Source organism: Hemicordylus capensis, chromosome 16, assembly GCF_027244095.1.
Source record: "Hemicordylus capensis ecotype Gifberg chromosome 16, rHemCap1.1.pri, whole genome shotgun sequence".
NCBI lineage: Eukaryota > Metazoa > Chordata > Lepidosauria > Squamata > Cordylidae > Hemicordylus > Hemicordylus capensis.
The window spans coordinates 14,158,161-14,183,122 of record NC_069672.1 but is presented as its reverse complement, the minus strand read 5'-3'; the positions used below and the strand labels follow the sequence as shown (position 1 = coordinate 14,183,122).

General features: G+C 48.1%; 3 protein-coding genes across 15 annotated transcripts in view; 1 reads left to right on the top strand and 2 right to left on the bottom strand.

Moving 5' to 3' along the window:
* Positions 1-3,451, bottom strand: part of RBP7 (retinol binding protein 7) — a 4,427-nt gene extending 976 nt beyond the window's left edge. Inside the window, exons 1-3 of the mRNA XM_053280884.1 lie at positions 3,281-3,451; positions 1,293-1,471; positions 438-539 (exon numbers count right to left, since the gene is read on the bottom strand). Coding sequence (XP_053136859.1) covers positions 438-539; positions 1,293-1,471; positions 3,281-3,353 — 354 coding nt within the window. The 5' untranslated portion in view covers positions 3,354-3,451. The remainder of the gene's footprint in view (positions 1-437; positions 540-1,292; positions 1,472-3,280) is intronic.
* LOC128338442 (uncharacterized) overlaps positions 1-24,149 on the top strand; it is a 27,934-nt gene extending 3,785 nt beyond the window's left edge. Inside the window, exons 1-10 of one of the 12 annotated variants that reach the window (XR_008312622.1) lie at positions 1,438-3,006; positions 5,154-5,349; positions 12,640-13,012; positions 15,583-15,672; positions 17,132-17,333; positions 18,816-18,895; positions 19,504-19,634; positions 20,458-20,524; positions 22,605-22,754; positions 23,894-24,149. Coding sequence is in view for 3 of the 12 variants with exons in the window: in XM_053280879.1 (XP_053136854.1) it covers positions 13,010-13,012; positions 15,583-15,672; positions 17,132-17,333; positions 18,816-18,938; positions 19,504-19,634; positions 20,458-20,524; positions 22,625-22,754; positions 23,894-23,909 (762 nt within the window). In the remaining 9 variants the exon portion in view is untranslated. The other 11 variants (XR_008312623.1, XM_053280882.1, XR_008312627.1 and 8 more) reach the window with 11 other exon arrangements.
* On the bottom strand, positions 7,300-24,962 carry NMNAT1 (nicotinamide nucleotide adenylyltransferase 1). Of its 2 annotated transcripts, XM_053280878.1 has the most exons (5): positions 24,857-24,962; positions 12,627-12,753; positions 11,667-11,850; positions 10,438-10,583; positions 7,300-9,538 (listed from the first exon to the last, which is right to left on the bottom strand). In XM_053280878.1, exons 2-5 carry the CDS (start codon positions 12,742-12,744, stop codon positions 9,135-9,137), a joined length of 852 nt encoding a protein of 283 aa, XP_053136853.1. In that variant the 5' UTR covers positions 12,745-12,753; positions 24,857-24,962; the 3' UTR covers positions 7,300-9,134. The 2 variants fall into 2 exon arrangements, with proteins under 2 accessions (XP_053136853.1, XP_053136852.1); XM_053280877.1 differs by lacking the exon at positions 24,857-24,962 and having other exon boundaries at positions 12,627-12,758.

The window sequence follows — 24,962 nt, the reverse complement described above, 5'->3', positions numbered from 1 at the left end:
TGCAGATAAAACTAATGTGATGTCAATGCTATGTCCAATCTGGGGATGCATTGGGAATTCCCCCTCAAGGCTGCCAGTGGTATAAGAAGCTGGTAAAGGGGAGCTTGCCTTGGGCTTCAGCTCAATAGCCATTTGGTTTAGAAGAAACCAATGTTTTACAACTGGTTTTGGGCCAGATTAACACAAAAGCCAGACATTGCTGATGCAAGTTGATAGGCAGAACCAATGAGCTCTCTTCTCCTCAGTGTGGGCACCAGAGCCCTCAGCTGCACCTCTCAAGGAAATTGATTCAAGCCATTTAGACACGTTTCTGCCAAAGCCTCTTCTTTGGGGAGGGAGAGAGGGTGAAGAGCCCTTTGCCCATGTACTAAACTGGCCTAGGTTTGCCTAAGGCTATTTTTCTAGTGCCCACATGCAAAGCACGTAGTGCTGCATACCAGGTACAGTTGATCTCCTTCAATCCAGTGGGTCCACCCTCTGTTTTTCTTCTCTCCAGTCTGGACACAGACAAGTTTGTCATTATCCCAAGTAACAACACTCTGTGTTAAAAAACAACACACACACACACACAGTCAGCTGGATTCATATGAAGCCATCTTGTACCAAATAGAACCATTGTCACAGTATTGTCTATATATCAACCAGCAGCTCTCCAGGGTTTTAGGCCGGAGTTTCCCCTACAAGCCCTCCAATGATGCATTAAGTGGAAAGTGCACATAAGTGTTTATCCTTCTCTCACAACACTAGAACCAGGGGTCATAATCAAATGGCATACTGGGAAGTTTAGGACCTACCTAACAGCACTGCGGGATCAGGCCCAAGGCCTATCTAGTCCAGCATCCTTTTTCACACAGCGGCCCACCAGCTGCCTCTGGGGAGCCCACAGGCAAGAGGTGAGGGCATGCCCTCTCTCCTACAGTTGCTCCACTGCAACTGGTATTGAGAGGCATCATGCCTCCGAGGCTGGAGGTGGCCCACAGCTACCAGACTAGTAGCCATTGATAGACCTGTCCTCACACAGCACATAATGAATCTATGGAATTCTTTGCTATGGGATGTGGTGATGGCCACCAGCTTGGATGGTTTTTAAAGGGGCTTAGACAACTTCATGGAGGATGGGTCTATAATGCCATCTATGAACATAGCCTGCAGATCAGGTTACGACACAGACATCCATCATTTTGTCTTAGAAAACTGCACTGGTTTGCACCTTAACACACACACACAAGCTAAACCCAGTTTCCTTCCCAGCTGAAGTAGCCTAGTTTAAGTATCCATCTCAAGCCTCTTACTTTGCATTTTCTGTTGTCCAAGCCTTTGTTATCTTCCTCAAACTCTTCTCCAATTTTGAACTGGACCGAGTAGTTCCGGAAAGTGCTCGTTGTGTTGATTGCAAACGAGTCGCCCTCTTGTGTGATGACCTTCTGGGGCTTCAGCATTTTGGCTATCTTGCGCGTCGCAAAATCAATACCTTGCAGGGAGAGAGATTACACATGCCGGTTATTCGTGTTGCCTCCCCACACACTGCGTTCCCCGATCACATTGGTACGACTACCCTTTGAATTCTACAATGCCCATCCCATGTTGCATCTGGGCTTGTGTTCTGGTGGTCAGAGCTTGAAGCCCATGGTCTGTCAGATTTTAGATACATCAGGAGCAATGCGATTACGAGTTCCTTGGCTTGCCAAGAACCAACTCTACTGAGGATGACTTGGTGTTTTAGGGATGTGGCAATAATGTCAGCAGCTACTAAACTGCTACAGCCAAGTGTAGCAATCAGTTCACTCCTCTGCTTCTAGTTCTGCAAACATAAGCAAGAGTGTGTCTTCTTAGAGTCTGTTAAGGGAGAAAATATACAAGCTTTCCTAGGAACATAGAAAGCTGCCATATACCGAGTCAGACCATTGGTCTATGAAGCTCAGTATTGTCTTCACAGACTGGCAGCGGCTTCTCCAAAGTTTCAGACAGGAATCTCTCTCAGCCCTATCTTGGGGATGCCACCAGGGAGGAAACTTGGAACCTTCTGCTCTTCCCTTACTGGGCTCACACATGCGGTCTCCCATTCAAATGCAACTAGGGCAGACCCTGCTTAGCTAGTGGGACAAGTAATTCTTGTTATCACAGGACCAGCTCTCCTCTCAGCCACACAGGTTTCCTCATCAAGAGCTTAACTCAAGGTTTGCATCTATATGAGCTCTGAACTGCAGCGCAATAATTTACTAACCAATATATATATATCTGTTGCATTTGTTTTTACAAGGAGTTGAGAACCAACTTCCCCCCAATTTGAGAAGGATTTGGTATACATTTTGCCCTCTTTTCCCAGCAACCTCAACATTTAAAGGGCTTCTAACATTGCTTGTAACAGAACCTCCTCAAGTTCTTTGGCTGAAGGGCACAATAAATAACACCAGTTCTCAGTTAATAGTAAGGCTAAGGATACTACAAGAAGCCACCTAACGGCACAGTGGGGAAATTACTTGATTAGCAAGCCAGATGCTGCCAGTTCAAGTCCCCCCTGGTACGTTTCCCAGACTATGGGAAACTCCTATACCAGGCAGCAGCATTATAGGACGATGTGGAATGGCATAATCTCATACTGTGCAGGATATGACAATGGTACAACACAACAAATATGTATATACTTCTTTTCAACTAAAGTTTCCAAAGCGGTTTACACAGATATAAATAAATAAAATGGCTCCCTGTCCCTAAAGGGCTCACAATCTAGGGGGGAAGCATAAGACACCAGCAACAGCCACTGGAGAAATGCTGTGCCAGGGATGGATAGGGCCAGTTGCTCTCCCCCTACTAAATACAGAGAAGAATCACCACTTTTAGAAGATACCTCTTTGCTCAGTTAGCAGGGTATAGAACACTTCCTCTATTCTACTCAAGGCATCCACAGGGCTCTGTGGTCACCAGGAGTCAACAGCACACTTAGGATACTACAGTCCTGTGCCGATTTGCGACTGTGAGCCATTCAACTCAAGACTGCCGAGAGAAGTATGTACAATCCACATAGCGATCCTACCAAATGGGAACTCAGTGAAGTTAGAACAGGACAATCCAGGGTTTCCAGAGTTATCCAATTTAGGGGTACAGTGAAACAAAATTCTCTTTTTCTTGCACAGATCTTCTTCAGTATACATCAAGCAGTTTCCCAGTACAGAAAAGATGGGAGAAGAAACCAAAGAAGAAACTCCTTAGGCAGGAATTGTTTTAGCACAAACCAAGCAAATTGAAGGGGGGGGGGGAAGCAGACTACACTATAACTCACCTAAAGCCAGCATGTAGCCTTCAAAGTTCTCACTGGTGGCAAGGTTCCAGGTACCACTGAAATCGACAGACATTGCTAAAAGTTAGGGATGTATACACACAAACAAACAACTGATAAAGAATGCAAAGGCTCAGTTAAAACTCTGTCTCCCCACACTGCCTATATATATAAGAGAGGCGGGGGCAGAAGCAGGCTTACAGCTGGAGGTGGGAGTGCATCTCTTATCTAGCCAGAGAGCAGAATCAGCTGGGACCTTTGGAGGAGAGAGTTCATGTTGGCTGAAATCTTTTGTGTGGAGCTAAAGTGACTGTTCCATGAGTCACAGTTGTTAAAGAGAAGGCAGTTTAACCTCTTGTTGGCCTTTCAGAAAGGATGCCTATTGCAATGGATCCCAATAAGCAAAAACAGCGCTGGATTTCATCATCATTGATCAGAGATGGTCACCTGCCTTAAGCCACCTGGCAGTTTCATTAATGAGTAGGGATTTGCACCCAGCTCCCCCAGATGGAGCCTTGCACTGTGTCCACAATGCACAGGCTCCCGTGGGATTTGCTCTTGAGCTAAACAGTGGTGCCTAATGATCCCTTGCTCAGAATGACCCCCAGGGGTGGGGGCAGAGGCATCACTAGGTACTTAAAGGATCTGGGCCCTGAGCCCACAGCCCCCCTCTGATTATTACATGCATTTAATGATTAGATTAAAAATTTTTGTGGGGTGGCTTGCCACATTACTAAAACAAATACCATGTTAATTAAAAACAAGTTCAAAGACCCTGTTAAACCCACATTTGAAATTACAGGGTTTTTTGGGGGCGTGGGGTTCATTTCAAATCAAAAGTGATTAATAAAAAGCTAGAAACAGGGAACTATCCAAACAAAAGAACCTACCAGATATAAGCAGCAGATAAAACATTTAAAAGCCTCTTTAAAAATATTTTTTAGTTGTTGTTGTTTAAAAACATTGAGGGAGGGAGCATGGTGAAGCTCTTTGGGGAGGGCAAAAACTCCATTGTACCCCTGAAGAATAATGATATCTGTTTTTTAAAGTCTTTACTGTGATAATGCAGCACCTAGGAAGGTGGAAACAGCAGAGAGCTAAGTGAGACCAGGAGCTCTCTCCCCTTCTCAGGGCAGGTGCCTCCGTGGCTGCCCTTTAATTAAATTAATTAATTGATTAATACTTTACTGGAAGAGATAATGGAGAAGAGCGATGGCTGAAGAGAGTCAGGGCTCTGAATGATTAATTGGAGGCCCGTGCCCCACAGGCCATCCCCTAAAGACACCCCTGATTGAGGTCACATTGCTTTCTTTGCCTGGGTCACGCTGATAGGGTTGCTGCTTTTGAGCCATCCTTGTATCGGGATGCGCACATCTCATCTCACAGGGGATAAATACAGATCCCCAAAAGCACATGGCAGTGTATGAAGCTGACCTTTCCCCTGCCCAATGGCCAGACATCCAGTGGTTTGCTCCTCGCTGGGGTGTTATGCCCAGGAGGGAAGACAACCTGCCATTAGTCCTTGGTCCTCTGACTCATTACAGAGACAGTGAGCCCAGTCAATGCTTCAATACACAGCGCTAGATCACTGGGTATAGATTTTTGCTGGGCTGTCCTGTCCACTAGGCAGGCCTAGGTAATTGCCTAGGGCGCTAGTTCTTGGGGGCCAATAAACCGTGCCAGAACACAGCACTGCCAAATATTATTTCTCTCCTTCTTGTATTGTGCTCCTGAAGAGCTGCACGACAGTGCAAGAAGATCAGATGTAATCCTGCCCCCTGCTCCTTAAAGGAGCCCATTCTGCACCCCAAAATGCAGTCTTCTTTGCTCCGTACCTTTCAGCTCACAATAAGCAGCTGTGCTCCCTCTCTTGCAGATGGATTGCCTGCCTCAGCCTTCGTTTCCGAAAAGAAATGCTCTCAGACCGGATTTCTTACCAGGAGCATCTTTCCTTCTCAGAGTCCTGCCCCCATCATAGACTGGCAACTCCCTCCCACTGGATCCTCAGACCAGCATGGGTCATTTGCTGGCCATCCACATGGGCTGGTCATACGACCCCATCAAGGAGCAGCGTGAGTGGCTCAAGTTAAAGGATGGGGGGGGGGAAACTCTGCACTTCTTGGATGGTGTGAGGGCACAGTAAAACTTGCTGGCGGGGGGGGGGGGGCACCCTGAATGTGTGTATACGTCTAGTTTGTAGGGCCTGGCATCAGAGGTGAACCTAGGTAACTTCAGAGCCTGGACCTATAGGCCTTTGGAGCCAGCCCCCCCCCAAAAGTTAAGCATCATCCCCCTACACACACACACACACCCCACACACAGATCATGACACACACAGTGTTTTTAACACGTGGGTTCTTGAGGGCCCAAACAGCAACTGAATTCACAAGGTAATAATATAAAATAGGTATATTTATGCAAATATGCATTTGCAGAAACATGTCAGCACATAACATATTCCCACCCCACACACATATTTCTTTCCCCACTCCCCGCTCTGTCTCTAAAGCACCTGGCACAAGTCACAATCACACTCGGCCGCCCAGCATAGTGAGGGCCAGCAACAACTAAAGAAGATTTGGGGGCCCCCAATGGGTGTGGAGACCCTGGACGTTGGCCCCAAAGTTCAGGGGTAAGAGAACCTCTGCCTACCATTTCCGACTAAAGCGACTATTTTCCATTATATCGTTCACAATATCAAGCCATCAACATCTTCTCCAGAATCACTTTCAACGGTGACCTGGGGATGAATGCAGATTTCCGGAGACCCCTGGGGCCCATCCCAACAGATTGGCAACCCTGCTAGCTTGCCCCTACATGGGTTTTGAGCAAACATCTCGCTGGATGAAGCAACAGTTGTGTGCTAACTTTGCCTTAGAATGAGCTTGGGTTAGAGAATCAGGTCGATCTAAAAATGGATATGTGGGAAAGGGAGTTCCTCTGGTGAATCACACACTCCTGTCCTGCATGGACAAGCCCCAAAACGAACTACTCTAATGGATTTAGCAACTGCTGCTGAAGCACGTGAGAGTCACCCAAGGGAGTTCTTCGACTTTGACCCAGTTTCTTGAATCGGCATCTTTTGAGAGCTGCGACTGACCGCCACAGGAGTGGGATCGCAGACCTCAGAGCTTCCTGTCTTCCGTGCTTCATTGTTCTTCTCCTGCCTCTGTGGCCATCAAAGGGGACAGACCTGATCTTAACAAGATCTGCATTCCCCCTCACCTTCCATTAGGGCTGCTGTGCTTTTCTGCAGCCCGGCTGAGACATCACACAGACCTGTGACTTTGACCTGGTTCTGTGTTGCGTATCCTAGCCTCAAGAGCCCGTGTTCCCCCACCTCAGCACACAAGGGAGGAGAGTGTGTCTTGTGGGAGCAAGCATGAGTTTCCCCCTTTGCTAAGCAGGGTCCTCCCTGGCTTGCATTGGAATGAGAGACTAAATGTGTGAGCACTGTAAGATATTCCCCTTAGGGGGTGGAGCCACTCTGGGAAGAGCACATGTCTGCTTGCATGCAGAATGTTTCAAGTTCCCTCCCTGGCAGCATCTCCAAGATAGGGCTAAGAGAGACTCCTGCCTGCAACCTTGGAGAAGCTGCTGTCAGTCCGTGAAGACAGTACTGAACTAGATAGACCAATGGTCTGACTCAGTACATGGCAGCTTCCTAGGTTCCCAGTGATGAAGTATTTGGCATTTTAATTGTTTAGGAAAGGTACGGAATGGGATAGTTCATCTACTTTGCATGTAGAAGGTCCCAGGTTCAATCACTGGCAGCACCTCCAAGCAGTGGGAAAAGCTCCTGCCAGAATCCTTGGAGAGCTGCTGCCAGTCAGTGCAGACAATTCTGAGCTAGGTGGACCAAGGGTCTGACTTGGTATAAAGCAGCTTCTTAAATTCCACGATATAAATGTTTCAAAACATCTGACATAAAGCAAGAGCCATGCTCTAATCTGATCTGACCCTCCCCGCCCGGCACCCACACTCTAGCCCAATAATACTAGGAAAGGAACACACACAGTGTGTCTCGTAAAACCAGTTTAATTGTAATTCACACACGTTGCATAAGGACATCAAAAAGCACATGGGCGGATGTTGATCTCTTGACTTGTGCATGGTGCTTCTTGAGTATCGTAGAGGTAAAGTGCAGGGGAAGAAAAGGAAACCACATACACTACAAAAACCAGCATTATGATTTAGAAGGGTAGGTTCTGGGAGAGAGCAAAGTGTGATTCTACAAGGAAACCAGCTGGATAAACAGGGAACCCATGGCTCTGTTCTAGCATTACAAAAAAACCGCAATTTAAAATTCCTTAACACATTTTTAAAAAAGAGATACCAAATTGCAACATCCCCCCCACAAAAAAAATTTATAAACAAATCCAATTCAATAATCCTTGAAGAATCTTCTTCCAAATCTTCCCAAAAATGTTCATTGTTTTGTTATTGCCTTGTTAGACTTCAATCGTTGTGGCATCATGGTTACAATCGGTATTTCCCTACACCGTGCATCCACTATCTTTCCCTCCACCTTACCAGTTTTTTTGTGCCAGCTAATCCGTTACTCACTAACATCACGTGTTTATTTTGTTCATGTAGCTTCGCAAGTCAGCCAGGGGTGCATATTCTACATCTCCTGTAATATCTGTATGTCACAGGACACCGTTAACATTTTCCCCCCAATATGCTTGAATCACATTACTAGAAAGCATGAAAAAACCCAATTCTATTCTGTGAACGCAGGAGGTGCGGCAACCTAACAAGGCCAAACTCCACAAGCAAGTAGTTTAGGTATAATCGATTGATTAACTGGCAATATCTCTTTAAGATTATGCTGACATGCCAGACAAGAAGGCACTTGGAGACGCTCACAATGGGACCAGGGGGACTTACTCCTGGTCAGTGTGCATGGGGTCAGGCTGCGTGGCTCTGAATGTGAGAATGCTCAGAAGATGAGGAGGTAGGATTCACTAGAGTGGCAGACATTTCCTCCCCGTAAGACACCTTTTGCGCGTAACCATCACCTCCAAGAACATCATATTTCTTCTTGCATGGAGCTCCACCCAGTTCTGCGGCTTCCCCTTTAACGCTTGGGAGCCCTGCCCACTCTAGCATCGCATAAAGGGAGGAACATGAGCTTTGAGTGCCATTCTCGTGTTGAAAGTCACCATTTGGAGGATGGGGCCATGACACAGATGGGAGACGCTCTGTCCCTCCATCTCTATCACCAGCCACTGGTCTCCACCCAAATGAGCGTGTTTAATAGGAAACAGGAAGTGTCGCTCAAACTGCATTGGGTGCCTCACAAGCACTCTCTTCGCTCTCTTTGCCGATCTCTTCAGCACTTCGGCCTGCGCCAGCTACTTATGATACACAGACCTGTATAAAAGGAAAACCCATCACACATACATACACTCTGTTCACCAATATTCCAGTCCTCATAAAGGAGAACGGAACGGCTGGTGCGTTTGGAGCAAGTCCAGCATTCACACATGCAATAGAATGTGGCAGAACAGGGCTTGGGATTCAAATGCAGAAAGCTAGGGTTGCCAACTTCTTCACCAGTCCCTGCTCCTGTGCCTTTGAGGATAGTTCAATCTGCAGAGGTTAATGATGATCAAGTATAGCAGCATGCTGCAAAAAATGTCAGCTGCTGATTTCTGCAGATGAAGCTGTTGCTAAAAGGTACAGGAGCAGGCCGAGATGGGGTTTATCCTGGTCAGTTGGCAACCCTACGCAAAATAGTTGCCCCAGCATGCAAAAGGATCCCCCTGCCTTCAGTGTTATGACCAGTGAAAGAACCAGCATTTCCCCTTCAAGTGTCTCCCATCTGCTCTTCTTCCTACCAGAGATGGAGGACTCAGTTTTTTGTACGTTCCCTTGCATATCTCTTCAAGGGAGCAAGGATAACTTCCGAATTCCGATCTTCACTTTCTGCAGTATACAGATCATGCTGCTCAATGTAAGCCTGAACAAGGTCAGGCACCAGGTATCTCACACTCTGGCCCCTCCTCAGGGCTCTCCGGATTTTGGTGGCCGAGATGTCATTGGTGATCCATTCCTCCACCAGGTGGATATTCTCCTTGTGTCTCCAGAGCACATCAGATTCATAGATGAATTTCTGAGCATTGTTCCCGACTCGGGTGATGCACACCATGCCGTGGTTTGCCACAATTTCTGTGATGTCTTCTGGCTTCCAGAGATTGGGGATCTGAAAGGACTCCAAGACGTCTGTCCCACAGAGCAACTTGAGCTGGGGGATGCCTGGTCCACAAAAACAAGAAAAGAAGATAGGGAGGGAAAAGAAGGATCAATTTAGTGACTCTGCAAAACTTTATCTAAGAGCTAAAACAAGGGCTACATATACTCTATGCTAGAATAATGGAATTCTGCACTCGGGCAATCCAAATTCTGTGCCAAGAGAAAATGAATTCTGTGAGCTGAATAGATTAGGCAACTATTTCTCCTATTTTTGCATTATTCATTTTGCAATACTGTTGGATATTTCCTGGTTTTATTCATGGCAGGATCTGCTGGTGCCTGGATCCCCACAAGGTCATCTCCAGAGAGGAGGGGCAAGATCCTACAGAACCCAGAACAGTTTGAGACCTGAGAGTCAATATCCCTGATGGTCTGCTGGATCCTGCTCCGCAGATGACAAACTGCCTGAGGCTGCAGTTTAGAAGTTGTTTATACATTCCCAAGAGCAAATTTTAGGCAAAAACCTTGCCGACAATTCAAGAATTACAACAGGCATGGCTTTCTTATTAGTGGGCTATAGTGCTTCTTCACCCATGTCTGGAAATATAGAGGACACAGGAACATAGCCTGCCATATACTGAGTCAGACCCTTGATCCATCTAGCTCAGTATTGTCTTCACAGACTGGCAGCGGCTTCTCCCAAGTTGCAGGCAGGAATCTCTCTCTGCCCTATCTTGGAGATGCTGCCAGGGAGGGAACTTGGAACCTTCTGCTCTTCCCAGAGCAGCTCCATCCCCTAAGGGGGGGGAATACCTTACAGTGCTCACACATCAAGTCTCCCTTTCATATGCAACCAGGGCAGACCCTGTTTAGCAAAGGTGACAAATCATGTTTGCTACCACAAGACCAGCAATCCCCCTGCTCTGTTTTATCTTTTGCTATCCTTTTGACATAAAATCAACCTTTAATTTCTAAATTGGGCTGATTCCTCCTGACGGGAAGTGGCCCACCAGCTTCCCGTTTCCTCTTCCGGCCCGGTTTGCATAGAGGAGCTTCTTCCTCCAAATTATTAGCAGCAGATGAATGTTTCAGCTTCTGTTGGTGATACCTGCAAAATAAATCCACATTAAAGCACACATATGGGGGTTTCCAGAGCAAGGGGCTATCATTTCTGACCACTCAAAATCTAATTTGGTAACTTCTCTGATTTCCCATGACGCTGGATGGGTTCAGACAAAGCAAAACCATGATTTCTGCTAACCATGGTTAAGAAACTATACCATGGTTCAAGCTATGCTCTTATAAACCGCGTTGCTTTTGTATAATCATCTTACCATAATATATACATAAACATATAATCTGTTTCTATGGATTTTGAGACTTGAATCATTGACTCTTACGATCATCTCTTTAAATCAAATTCAATACTTCTGAGTGAACGCTTTCTCAAGGTACTGCCCTGCTCCACTAATGTTATGGAAGATGTCTATTAAATCAGAAAGATCACATATGCCTTTGATTGTCCTTCCCGCAATTGTTTAATATAAGTAAGGCTGAATGTGAACATTAGATTGCAGTCATTATGTTTCCGCTTCACCACGTCTGATCATCGATTGTGCTCCCAATATTTAGCCATTAAACATTCTAGCTGACATTAGCACAGGAACACAGGAAGCTGCCTTATGCGGAGTCAGACTTGTGGTCCATCTAGCTCAGTGTTGTCTACTCTGACTGGCAGCGGCTCTCCAAGGTCCCAAGCAGGAGTCTCTCCCAGCCCTACATGGAGATGTTGCCAGGGATTGAACCGGGGTCCTTCTGCATGAAAAACAGATGCTCTGTCGCTGAGCTACAGCAGATTAGCTGCCAGATGTCTATGCTCTGTTCCAACATATGTCTGTGCATAAATTTCATTTTGAAGCACTGCTTTTGTGATTTTTGCCTCTTGCTTTGACTTCCCCCCAGGGCTCTCTCTTGTTCCTGCAGCCTAGGGCACCCCATAACCCCCACACTTCCTGACCCCTAGAAACCCTATCCAGCAATTCCTGCCTTCTGAGATCCAGCAAGCATTCTCCACACACACACACACATAGACATTTCTTGGCCACCATGAGGTCTAGAAACATGCAAGGTCATTTTCAAACCAGGAAGTCGCATTTTCCGCGCCGTGTAGCTCAACGCTGCCGGTTAATACCTGAGCACTTTGATGGTTTCCTGCCATTCCTTTTGGCAGCTCTCCCAGTTGTCCACTTCCACCCAGCTGGAATTTTCCGTTGCAAGCTTTGCCATTGCCACCCGGTGGCTAGCGTTAATCAGCCCCTTCTTCTTATATGCATCCCCCACGGGGGAAATGATCCCTTTCACCACTTTGTATTTCCCTGTGGGACAAAACAGGAATCTTGGTGCGGCCTGTGTAATTTCTAGGATGGCTCCTCAAACGGGTTAGATTTAACTCTCAGCCAGTCCAAAAAAGACCTGGTTGGGACCTAGCTTCTGCAATAAGCATTCTCCACGCTTAGAGACATAGCTTAGCCACCCTGAGGTCTAGAAACATGAAACAGTATCCCAGACGGTCTGCTTTTCTGGCTGGCCAGCTGGCTAAGGTAGGGTGAGCAGTAGATCGGGATCAACTGGATGATCTGCAGTAGATCTGCTTGTGTTCCCGACTCCCGGTTACAACAGGAGGTTGTCTTGAATTCAGAGTCCTTTTCCTTTTGTGTAAATGCACGTATCGCCTGCATGTGACCTCTGCTTTTTAAGGGGGTTGTCTTAAATGCAGAGTTGTCTTCAATCTGGGTAAACACAGAATGTTGGAGTCATTACATGATGCTCGGAGTGGAGCAAAGGAACTCCCACATACTGTATACAGCAGGCTTCCCCAACCTGCGGCCCTCCAGATGTTGCTGAACTACAACTCCCAGCATCCCTAGCCACAATTTATTGGCTAGAAGCTCAAACCCAGGTCCATCTACCTCCGTACTGTCAACAATGACCGGCAGCAGCTCTTCAGAGTTTCAGGCAGGGGTCTTTCCCAGCCCTACCTGGAGACACTGCCAGGGATTGAACCGGGGACCCTTCTGCATGCCAGGCAGAAGATCTACCCCCATCCCAAGAGTGCAGTCTTCAAGATCCAACAAGAGTCCATTATTCTTACCCGTTTCATGCAGGTAATCTCGAGCCAGTTCAAAGAGCCGGAGGTGCATGTTGGTGATGGGGTTGAAAGACCCACAAGCCAGGAGGACCACTTCCGCCCTGTCGTCCGAGTTCTCCATGGGTCTTCGCTGCAGCCACCGGGGAAGAGGGAGAACAGCGTCACAGCAGCCACATGCTACGAGGCGGGGTGGAGCAGGGTGTCGTGAAAAAGACAGAGCAACACAGGAAGCGGCCTTAACTGGTTGGATTGGAAACTGTTTAATTGGTTATTTTTTCTTTCCTTCTCCTTTTAATTTCCCGATCAAAGATCGTAATAAAGAAAGTGCATAAGGCTTAAGCTCACAGGGAAGCAGAGTTTGGCTGAACACCAGGAGGAACTACTTAATGGTAAGAGTGGTTTGACTGACCACAGAGCCACTTATCTAGGGAATTGGGGGCCTCTCTCTTCTTGCTGGAGGTCTTCAAGCAGCCATATGTTGGGGGCGGATTCCCTGCCGCCCTGTGCTGCTCTGTGAACTAGGCTCTTGGTCAAGCTATTCATTAACTCAGCCCAATGGCTGCTCTTCCTTTTGACCAGATTCCACCGTGTGATTTTTACAGTAAGGGACATAGGACGCCGCCTTATACCAAGTCAGACCCTTGGTCAGTTCAGTTCTGTGTTGCCTACACAGGCTGGCAGCAGCTCCCCAAAGTTCCAGGTAGGGGTCTTTATTCCCAGGTGTACCAGGAGTTGCTGCCAGGGATAATTGAACCTGGGACCTTCTGCATAACAAAGCAGGGGCTCTGCCACTGAGCTAAGGATGCTGCTGACGGAACATTGGCAGCTGCCTCCTGACTGAGTCATGCCTTGGTCCACTGAGCTCAGGATTGCCTACACTGACTGGCAGCAACTCTCCAAGGTTTCAGGCAGCTCTGCCTGGAAATTCTGCCCAGCCCCAAGGATGATTGAACCTGCGACCTTCTGCGGGGCTCAGCTCTTCCACTGAGCTATGGCCCCATCCCTGCAAATGGGCGGAAGGCAGGGGATCAGTCTTAATCACTAACGTGCAACTAAGGAGGAAAAAATAGCGACACGGTGCTGCTGGGTCAGAGGTGAGCATTCTGGCGAGCAAGGAGGGAACTTCCTTGCGTGGCCACAGGGCGGTGCTGTTGGGCACTGCTGCCTGGCTGGGCTGGGAGGAAGCTGTCCGCTACAGCTGGCAGTAAGCGTCAGCACTGCCCGGCGGAGCCTCCGTCACACTTGCTGGAGACGCAGGTAGGACCCTAAAAGGCAGGATCTGTGTGCAGCCGGGGAAGTGGGGGCTTACTACGGAACGGTGCTGTGGAAATCGATGGAACGGATAAAAGGAAGAGAAAATAGGATGATTACTGCTCCCTTTCCATCTTCATAAAGTTACGAAGATGGAAAGGAAAGAGTAACCATCGCATTTTAGCAACCAGGGCTCCTCGCATGAAGTGGAAGGTTGGGGAATTTAGGACTGAGAAGTCCTTTTTCACACAGCACATAATGAATCTATGGAATTCTTTGCTCTGGGATGTGGTGATGGCCACCAGCTTGGAAGGCTTTAAAAGGGGCTTAGACACATTCATGGAGAACAGGTCTATCAAGGGCTACTAATCTGGTGGCTATAAGCCACCTCCAGGCTCAGAGGTGGGATGCCTCTCAATCCCAGTTGGAGGGGAGCATCCTCAGGAGAGAGGGTATGCCCTCACCTCTTGCCTGAGGGCTTCCCAGAGGCATCTGGTGGGCCACTGTGTGAAACAGGATGCTGGACTAGATGGGCCTTCTTGGGCCTGATCCAGAAGGGCTGTTCGTATGTTCTTATATTATTGAGTCCAACTGCTTGAGCAGTCAAAAGCATTTATTAACTCTCTGAATTCTACAACGAATAGAAGATAAAGTCTGCCATCGAGTCGGTGTCGACTCCTGGCAATCAACCACAGAGGCCTGTGGTTTTCTTTTGGTAGAATACAGGAGGGGTTGACCATTGCCTCCTCCCATGCAGTATGAGATGATGATGATGCCTTTCAGCATCTTCCTATATTGCTGCTGCCCGATAGAGGTGTTTCCCATAGTCTGGGAAACATACCAGTGGGGATTCGAATCGGCAACCTCTGGCTCCCTAGGCAAGTTACTTCCCTGCTACACCATTAGTTACATAGCAGGTTTTTTTAAAACGGCTCCTCGGAGTGTGCCCTGTGCCTGCCATCTCCTCTCACATTACCTCAACCGCTGTTAGATTGGTAGTTTCTTTCTTTTCCCCATTAGAAAACGCTGGGGAATTGCTGGTGGGTTGCAGATGGGACGGCTGCATTGGCTACTTTTGCAGTTGGGGAAAACGTTTATTAAAAACCCTGCTGGTGGCAGCGAGAAGACTCAATGAGGCAGAGGGAAGCCGACAAGACTGCCCCTGCCCCGGCGTGGAAGATGGCTCTGCAGTATCTCTGTGGGCGGCTGAGGGAAGGAATGCACTCTGCACGTTCCCCAAAGCCTAGGAAGTTGCCTTATCAGTCAGACCCTTGGTCTAGCTGGCTCAGTATTGCCTGCACTGACTGGCAGCGGGTTCTCCGAGGTTTCAGGCAGGAATCTCTCTCAGTCCTACCTGGAAATGATGCCAGGGACTGCACCAGCATTCCCTCTAAAGCGTGCTCAGAAGTTTTTTGATGTTAATTTTAGATCCCGCTCAGGCCCCACTCTGAACGCAAATGTGCGCACACTGCCTTGAGACTGCCGCCCAGAAGAAAACTTATTCTGTGCACAGATGGGGGGGAAATTAGTGGGAACCCTGGGCTGGACTTGGAAAAATAATATCCAGTGGGAAGGATCTGAACCGAGGACAGCTGGAAAGAGGCGGCTGTTCTGTATCCCCACCAGCTCTTGTGAGCCTCTGTGCTGGAAACAAGATCCAGGGTTAGGTGGCTTGAGGAAATAAGCAGATGCACCCCTTTCTTCCCAGGTTCCTGGCAAGCGCTATGATCCACTACTGCCTGGCACACCTGGCCTATCACTTCAGCAGATGGTTACCAAAGCACCACCGGTTCCGACTGTAAGCACCCTCGGCTCCGCCTTGCGCCACTCAAAAAGCCCCCCGGCGGTTGATAGTAAACCCATACCTCTTCTCCATCATGTCCTGGGAAGTCAGGGCCCTGGAAATCCCTGCTCCCTGTGCAAGAGTGGACTTCACACACACTGATCTCTAAGACGCCAATTACCTGGTCTGCAATTGGAACAGAGGAAACTGCCTAATACTGAGTCAGATCCTTGGTCCATCTCACTCAGGACTGTCTACACCAGGCCTGCTCAACATTGCCACCACCCCCAGCTGTTCTTGGACTACAGCTCCCATAATCCCCAGCCACAGTGGCCCATAGACAGGGATTATCGGAGCTGTAGGCCAACATCTGCAGGAGAGCCAAAGTTGAGCAGCCCTGGTCTGCACACGATTGTAGAAAGCAGCTGCATCTATTTGCATGAGTTGCACACCCTCAAGCATGTTGCAGAATCTTCTGCAACATGAGGAGGCTCCCTGAGGGAGTCCCCACATGTTGCAGAGGATTCTGGGACATGCTTTCCCTGGTAGACATTTGGGGGCTTCCATAAGAAACTTTTTTTAATGAAGTCAGAGCCTTGGTCCCTCTAGCTCAAGCTTATCAACACTGACTGGCAGCAGCTTCTCCAAGGTTTCAGGCAAGAGTCTTTCCTAGCTCTACCTGGAGATGCTGCCAGGGATTGAACCACAGATCTGACTTTGTATAAGCCAGCTACTGATGTACCTAGCCTTCTAAAATCATAGGAACATAGGAGGTTGCCTTCTACCGAGTCACACCCTTGGTCCATCTAGCTGAGTATGATCAGCTCTGACTGGCAGCAACTCTCTAAAGTTTCAGGTAGGAGTCTCTCCCAGCCCTGTCTGGTGATGCTGCCAGGCACTGATAAGAGCATCCTACCGCTACAGCCCCACCCCCCTGTCTGACCCTCATTTAAAGAGCTCCCTGATTATAAGGAGTTCAAGATGAATAATTTCATCTGCAACCCTAATCAGGAGAGCTGGTCAAATGTCCTCTTTGCAAAGCAGAGTCCACCTTGGTTTGCATTTGAATGGGAGACTACATATGGCGGTTTTAAGATATTCCCCCCTTAGGAGATGGGGCCTCTGCTCCATGGAAGAGCAGCTGCATGCTTGCATGCAGACGGTCTCAGGTTCACTCCCTGCCCTCTCCTGCCTGAAACCTTGGAGAGAGCTGCTGCTAGTCTGGGTAGACAATACTGAGAGAGATAGACCAATGGTGTGACTCAGTATGAGACAGCTTCCTATGTACACTTACTTAGGAGTAAGCCTGACTGAACACACTGGGCCTCATTTCTGAGTAAACATGCATAGAGTTGTGCTGCAGGCATCACTTTTAACTTGCAGCCAACTACCAGATCTGCGGACTGGTGGTGCATTTTGTCTTGCCGAAGAACAGCCACATGATGCCGGCTGTGCCTCTCCTTCCTTCCCCCAGCCAGCTCGTGATCCTTGTCCTTGGAATCTCCGCTCTCCTCCTCCAACTCTGCGTCCTACTCAGGTACAAAGTGCGTCTCGGCTCCTGTGCCTGGCCTGTACTGTCTCTTCGCGTGCTTGCATACCTTCCAGAACATGGGGAGAACCAGCCGGAATATCCAGGGACGTCCTTGCGAAGAGAGAGCTCCCAGCTTGCCCCATTGGTATTTGGGGGCTGGTTTGGGAAATATATGACTTTGGTTTTGTTTTTTTTAAATGGATCTCTGTTGACAAGGTGGATGGGTTTCTGTTTCCCTGAAGGGCTGGGGGGTGCAATCTCCAAACCGGAAGGCCTGAAAATTTCAATTGAAAGTTGTGAAGGGACTTTGGGGGGGGGGTTATGTTGGCCCACCACCAGTAGTGCGGTTGCAAAGCCATGGGTAGCCTTCTAAGAGAGAGGCTCAGAGCTCAGGCATCGTGTGCCCCTTTGACATAGATATTTGGGGCACAGTGTAACAAGGATTTCCAGACGTTGTTGACTACAGTTCCCATAATTCCCAGCCAAAGGCCACTGCAGCGGAGGAGGCTGGGAGTTGTAGTAAACAACATCTGGGAATCTTTGCTACAGGGAATACGGTTTGGGCATCCCCTGAGGAAGCAGAGTGGAGAAACAGCTTGAGACTCTGCAGAGCTGGAAGATGGGCCCATGGACTCAGTGTAGATCTACGCGGCTACATACTGAGTCAGACCCTGGTTCCATCAAGCTCTGTACTGCCTGCACTGACCACCAGCAGCTCTCCAAGGTTTCAGGCAGAAGTCCTTCCCATCGCTACCTGAGGATGCTGCCAGGGATTGAACCTGGGACCTTCTGCATGCAAAGCAGGTGCTCAACCACTGAGCTACTGCCCCATCCTCAATATGCAAGTCAGCAGGTCTGATTATCTGGTTAGGAACATAGGGAGCTGCCATATACTGAGTAAGACCCTTGGTCCATCTAGCTCAGTTTTGTCTGCACAGACTGGCAGCGGCTTCTCCCAGGTTGCAGGCAGGAGTCTCTCTCAGCCCTATCTTGGAGATGCTGCCAGGGAGGGAACTTGGAACCTAGATGCGCTTCCCAGAGCGGCTCCATCCCCTAAAGGGGGGAATATCTTCCAGTGCTCACACATCAAGTCTCCCATTCAGATGCAACCAGGGCAGACCCTGCTTAGCTATGGGGACAAGTCATGCTTGCTACCACAACATGGCATAGGAAAATAGGAAGCTGCATTATACCAACTCAGACCATGGATCCATCTAGCAGGCAAGACTGAGCTAGATGGACCAAGAGTCTGACGCAGTCGAGGGTAGCTTCCTGTATTCCTATCTCGATCATCTACAGCTTCCACTTAAAACACAAGAGGGGCATTTCTAGCTCAGAAGATGAGGAGGCAGGCCTAAAGGCGGGTTGGGTGGATTTCCAGGTGCCAGAAGCCAGGTACGGGGCTAAGGAGGCAGCATTTCAATCCAGACTCTCTCTATGTAAAGTGAGCCAATAGATGCAGATTCGAATTGCACATGAAGGTTATGGGATTCACTTTTTCTTGGCAATGAATTGGAATGAGTGCAAAATGCCAATGGGTATCAAGTGGCCCGAATGTGTCCAAAGACCTACTTATTGAAGACAGGACATTTGGTTCCAGAAACACACATGCCTCTCTGTTTCCCAGACCGCGATCTTCCCGCTACTGCGGCCAGCCCCTTCTCTACAACCTGGTGGCAAGCATCGTCTTCACTTTCTTCACCACGGGTGCGTCCTGCAACCACCTGCCTCCGCAGCCACCAGCCAGGGAGTAAGACAGTGGCCCTGAATGGCTAGCTTGCACACGGTGGGGCTTTTGGTTTGCTGCCAAGGATGGCTGTACCCTGACGGGGCTGTGGGAGGGGCACAGGGGTAACACGGGCTTGTGAAGGGACCTTATGGGACGTTTCCTGGACAGGCAGTCTAGTCTTGCAGTTCTCACTGTTTTGGCTTCCTCCACAAGGTGCGCCAGCACCGGGGGTGGGTGGGAACAATGGCTTCTGGAGGACGCTGTGTGTCTCAGATACTACCAGCGCTCCCTGTAACAGGGATTCCCAGATGCTGCTGACCGCAACTCCCATCACCTACAGCCCAAGGCCATTTCGTCATCACGCTGTGGAACTCACTGCCAAAAGATGTTGTGGCAGCCATTAGCTGGGGTTGGGGTTTTCCGAAGGTGGCTTCTGCTCGCCACAAAAAAAAGGGAGCTCATGAGTTGCACTGATCAAGGTGCAGGTGTAGGTGAAACATCCTGCAGTTCCAGTGGGATGTCAAAAGCTCTGCATCCTGCCAGCGTGTGTTTCTGTGTGCTAAATCTCCCTTTATCATCTTCTCAGGTCTGGCTGTGTTGCTGGTCATGATGGATCCTGTTCCAGGGGAATTAAAGATCATCCTCTCAGTCTTTGGGATCGGGTCTCTTGCGGAAGGAATCTGCACTGCTGTATTAACGGCCTCAGCACCGGAATGTGTAGGTAGCTAAGGGATATCTGTGATCAGATTTCCCCCTGATTTTTAGTCTCCATAGTTAGGGTTTTCTACACTCCCCCCACCCCTCAAAAACAATCCAAAACCAGAATGGGAGACTCCATGTGTGAGCACTGTAAGATATTCCCCTTAGGGGATGGGGCCGCTCTGGGAAGAGCACTTGCAGGCTTGCATGCAGAAGGTTCCAAGTCCCCTCCCTGGCATCATCTCCAAGAGAGGGCTGAGAGAGACTCCTGCCTGCAACCCTGGAGAAGCTGCTACCAGCCTGGGTAGACAATACTAAGCTAGATGGACCAATGGTCTGACTCAGTATATGGCAGCTGCTTATGTTCCTACTCATGGAGGGTGCTATTGGTAGCTATTATTAGTCATCACGCCTTTGTGGAGCCTTCATATTCAAAGCAGTCTACTGCAGCAAACAATAAGAGATAGCTGTTGCCTTCATCTCATAGGAACATAGGAAGCTGCCATATACAGAGTCAGACCCTTGGTCTATCTGGCTCAGTATTGTCCACACAGACACTGAGCTTCAGCCTTATGCCCTAAGGGGAGTACCTTACAGCAGACAGTGCTCACATGTAGTCACCCATCCAAATGCAATCCAAGGTGAGTCCTGCTTAGCAAAGGGGCAGTTCACGCTCTCTGCTGCAAGACCAGTTCTCCTCCTTACCATCTGCTGCTTGTGTGCTTCCCAGAGTCATGTGGGTGGCCGGTGTGGGAACCAGAATGACACCCAGGCCCTGGCTGGGATCCAGCAAGGCTCTTCTTATGTGCCATATAAATAATCAAAGGTATATTTCCCACAGGCCGTAACCACTCCTGAGCTCTACTGTCTGTCAGTGACTCTGTCAGTGTGTAGCATCCTATCAGCCGGTACGTGTTTGATCATTTCCTCTTTGCATTTGAACCTGGCTGCTTGCTAGCCGGAGCAAGGCAACCTGAGCAGAAAGGCAACATGAGGTAGGCAACCTGAGCTAGGCCAAACCCCACCCATCCTTGTAGGTCTGGAACAGACCACACTGAGGGACCAGGAAAGAGTGGTGAGCCCTCACCAGCCTCATTAATGCCACTGGCAACTTTCTGCTGGGTGCTTTCCAGATTACACGCTACAACATTGTCACTACTGTCCACTAAGTGTGCTTCCGTACTGCCTGTGTTTCAACATCTCAGTCCTTGAGCTGTCAGCAAGATGCCGTTCACATTTCCAATGCCTTCTTTCGGGTTTTATCTTTGCATTACAGTGCTACAACGCTGCATGTGCGTCGCAGAAAACATAGCTGTATTTTCCCGTTGTAGGAGGTTTGCGCAAGCTAGAAACGACTGCTCCCCCTGCTGGTGGCTTTGCGCAACAAACGGCTGGATCCTTTATTTACATTTCAATACGATCCTGCCAAGTGGAAGCATTTCACTGCTGTTGTAGCGTGGAAAGCACCCTGGAAACATTTTGTGTGAGAGGAGGGAATTTTGACATAATCTGACCAAAGTCAGCCACAGTTCAGCCCAATAGAAAACAACAGAGTGCGCTGTCTGTGACTATGTATTTGTACAGATTTGCTTTGTTCTGATTAATTTGAATAATCTGGGTGCTGGTGGGGGCAATTTCCAAATATTTACACAATGGAAGTGTTGGAAAAGAGGCAGGGAGGGGAAGTGTATGTATATGTTCTCAAAGCAGGCCGAGTTTCCTTTTCCTGACACTATCATATGGACTAGCAACTTGTTTTTAAAAATGAAAGCTGAGGTTCTTAGAATATCAGATTCTGTGCTGGGCATTGGATTTTAAATGTGTCAAGGAAATCTACAGGTGCTCGGTTCTCTCCTCTAATGGCCCTTCTTGTTTATTACAGCTGTTTTCTGCGTTCTGGGAATATTCTGGTTTGCTAATATGGCTTCTCCTGGTCTAATCCTGAACAAACAGGCTAAGACTGGTATCTGTTATGAGCCAGTCTCTGAATGCGGCTGCCTGTGGCACATCTGACCCCTAACGGGCAGGGTGCCCAATCCACTCGCCCCATTTCCACAGCAACGTCCCTGCCTGCCATGGGTCTCCTGTGAAACCACCTCCACTTACCTCCATCTTTGCAGTGGAGAAACCAACTGATCTCTGCTGCGGCCACAGTGGGAGGACCTTCAGATCAGGGCTATTCATAGTCAAAGTCTTTAACTATTCATGTGTGCTGAGGCGGGTGGCCTTAGAGTAAAAAATGCAGGGCTTCAGGGACCTCTTTAAAGGCTATCTCCGGGAGTCTCCAAGCTTCCAACCTGTGAGTTTTTGTAGAAGATCTCAGCACCCCCATTCAACCCCACCCGGCTTTTTGCACAAAATCGCATTCAAAGCCCTTTCTTTTTCTGGTGCAGCTTGGAGTACAAGGCCATGCGATGAAATCAGCTGGGAGAGGGTTGCTATGGGAACTGGGATGGAATTGGAGACCGAAGGAACAGAGTCTTGCAAAAGCTCCAGTTTCAAAGATGGGGCAGTTTCGAGTTGCGGGGTCAATTGCTCCTTTCTGCCTCCAAGGGGACTTTCTTAGGATGCTGCCTTCCCCAACCCCACCCCAAACAGCCGAATTTCAGATGAAGTTGAAAACAACCCACACCACAATTTTCAGACTCAGTGTTGACTGAGTGGACTGTCTTTCTGTGTCAAAACATTCTTGCACGTGGGAATTGTATACATACTAGCCTTCCTCCTGTCACAAGTGCAATAAATATATTAAGGTATCTCTTTTTTAAATCTTTCTAATTGTTATGCTATTTCTGAACATGTTTGAATTTATGTATTTTTAGCCATATGGAGTACAGATACATCATCTAAGTTAATGTTTGTATAATAATAATAATAATAATAATAATAATTATTATTATTATTATTATTATTATTATTATTAATATACTAATATACTAATGATAATTAGTAATAATAATAATAATTACAGATGTAATGTATATGTAGGTTGGGTGCTTTTCACACAGCTGGTTCTGACACCACTTGTTCGGAGATGGAATATTCCGAGAGGATTGTACCAGTTTCCAAGTCTTGGGGATGGACTGTGCCACCTCAGTTCCCAAATTCTGAACAGACCACATTTGGGCTGACCAAAAGGTAACTCTCAGAACAATCCCAGGCATGTTTACACATTGGTCAGCCTGGCCATGTCCAATGGGACATACTTCGAAGTACGTATGCATAGGACCACAGCCTTCAGCCACAATCCAGTGCTGAATGAAGTGTGCTTAACCCACTGACTTCCACCAGCTTTAGAATGCTTAGAATTTTGACTTGGCCAAGGAGGAGGAGAGCTGGTCTTGTGGTCGTAAGCATGACTTGTCCCCCTAGCTAAGCAGGGTCCACCTTGCTTGCAAAGGAATGGGAGACTAGAAGTGTGAGCACTGTAAGATATTCCCTTCAGGGGATGGAGCCACTCTGGAAAGAGCATCCAGGTCCCAAGTTCCATCCCTGGCAGCATCTCCAAGATAGGGCTGAAAGAGATTCCTGGCTGCAACCTTGGAAATGTAAGTGAGTTGTTCCTCAGCTTACAGCCCTGTCTGTATCCCTGTATGAGCCAGGGTAGGAAATGTTGGGGCAAAGGTAGAATCTGAGAAATTTAGTGTGTTTGGGGTAGAGCTGGGCACTAAAGAGCAGTTTATGGATGACATCTAGAAGGATCTGGTGAACCCTAAACCTAAATCTGGAGCTTCACACAAGGCTCACAAAAGTAAATGGATTTAAATACACAGGTAGTAAAGCCAACACATGGCGATAACTTATTTTAGTGTTTTGACAGTACAGATTGTGAGGAGTACAGCCAGTGTTCCCTCTAACAGGGATTCCCAGATGTTTCCATTGCAGCTGGGGATTCTGGGAGTTGTAGTCAATAACATCTGGGGATCCCTGTTAGAGGGAACACGGAGTACAGCATGTGAGGAGTATGTGGCTGTCACAGTTGAGAAATCAAACCCCCTATTATCAGAGGAAGGGCCTGAGGACACAGAGCCCGAGGAAGACTGGGTACAAGAACCACCCCTGAAAGAGCTTCAGAAAGCACTACCTCGGAAGGGAGACCCAGAAGCTTGCAAGGCCTGAGCAGGTAGCCCTACCCACACACTCAGATCTGGCACTGCAGACAGCTCCCCACTCCGAGAAATACAGTGCAACTTACTCTCCAGTAAGCGTGCTTAGAATTTCAGCATTATTGGAAGAAGACAAGAGATTTCACAAAAGCTATCCTTCTCTGTTCACAGAATAATAGCATTTTAGATCTGGAAGGGACCTTGCCTGTCTTCTACTCTAACCCCGCTGCTCAGTGCAGAAATCAGCTATAGCACCCTGACAGATGGCTGTCTCTATCTGAAAACCTTCATGAATAGAAGGAACAGAATCAACAGAATCCAGTGCCTGCTAGACACAGCAGCAGATAAACAACTTTCTCACCACTTTATTGCTACACCAGGACAAAGCTCCACTTCTAATTTCTGGAATAGCAGGATGCTGTTGCTGACATAGGTAAAAAGTTGGCAGCTTTTTTCATATACAGCAGCAAAATGCATTGCAGATCACACATGGGATGCTTTCTCTCAAATTGCTACAGCAGTGTATAAGAGGTTGGGTCTTAGCTCAGTGGTCAGGCACATGCTTTTCGTGTAAAAGGTGGCAGGTTCAATCTTTGGCATTTCCAGGAAGGGGTGGGAAAGAACGTTGTCTAGAGAGATGCTGCCAGTCACTGTTGGCAATACTAACTTAGATGGAGCAAAGGCCTGACTCAGTAAAAGGAAGTTTCATAATTCATAGGTGGGACAGGGATTACATGAAGCCCTCCACGGTTTCTCTGTGACCTTCTGCCCACACTTTCAGCATCTTTCAATTTATGCTTGCTTTTTAAGAGGTATCTGCCCTGGCTTCCACAATAGCAATTAAGGATACCATTTCCACCATCCACCCCAGCCCCTTAGTTCTTTTGGAAACCAACTCTTGTCCTTACTTAGTTGTTTCATTGAAAGATCTTAATGTGAATATAAAAAGCTCCAAACAGCATAAGTTCCCCGAGACCACATCTCCCATTTCCCACCACGATCTCCACAGTCTGCTTCAGAGACCCTTTTCGTATTCACTCTGGATTCTCAGGAGCAACTGAGTATCCCCTCCCCATACCACAGACCCACCCCAGGAAAGCACGACCCTCTGATGCCCCGCCACGAGATTCTTACCAATTAAGAGGGTGTTGCTTGCTCGTGCAGCGAAGGCTGACGACGTTTCAAGGCCGGAACTAGGCGGCGTGAGTTTAGGTGGCTAAGGGGGAAAGATGTTGCAACC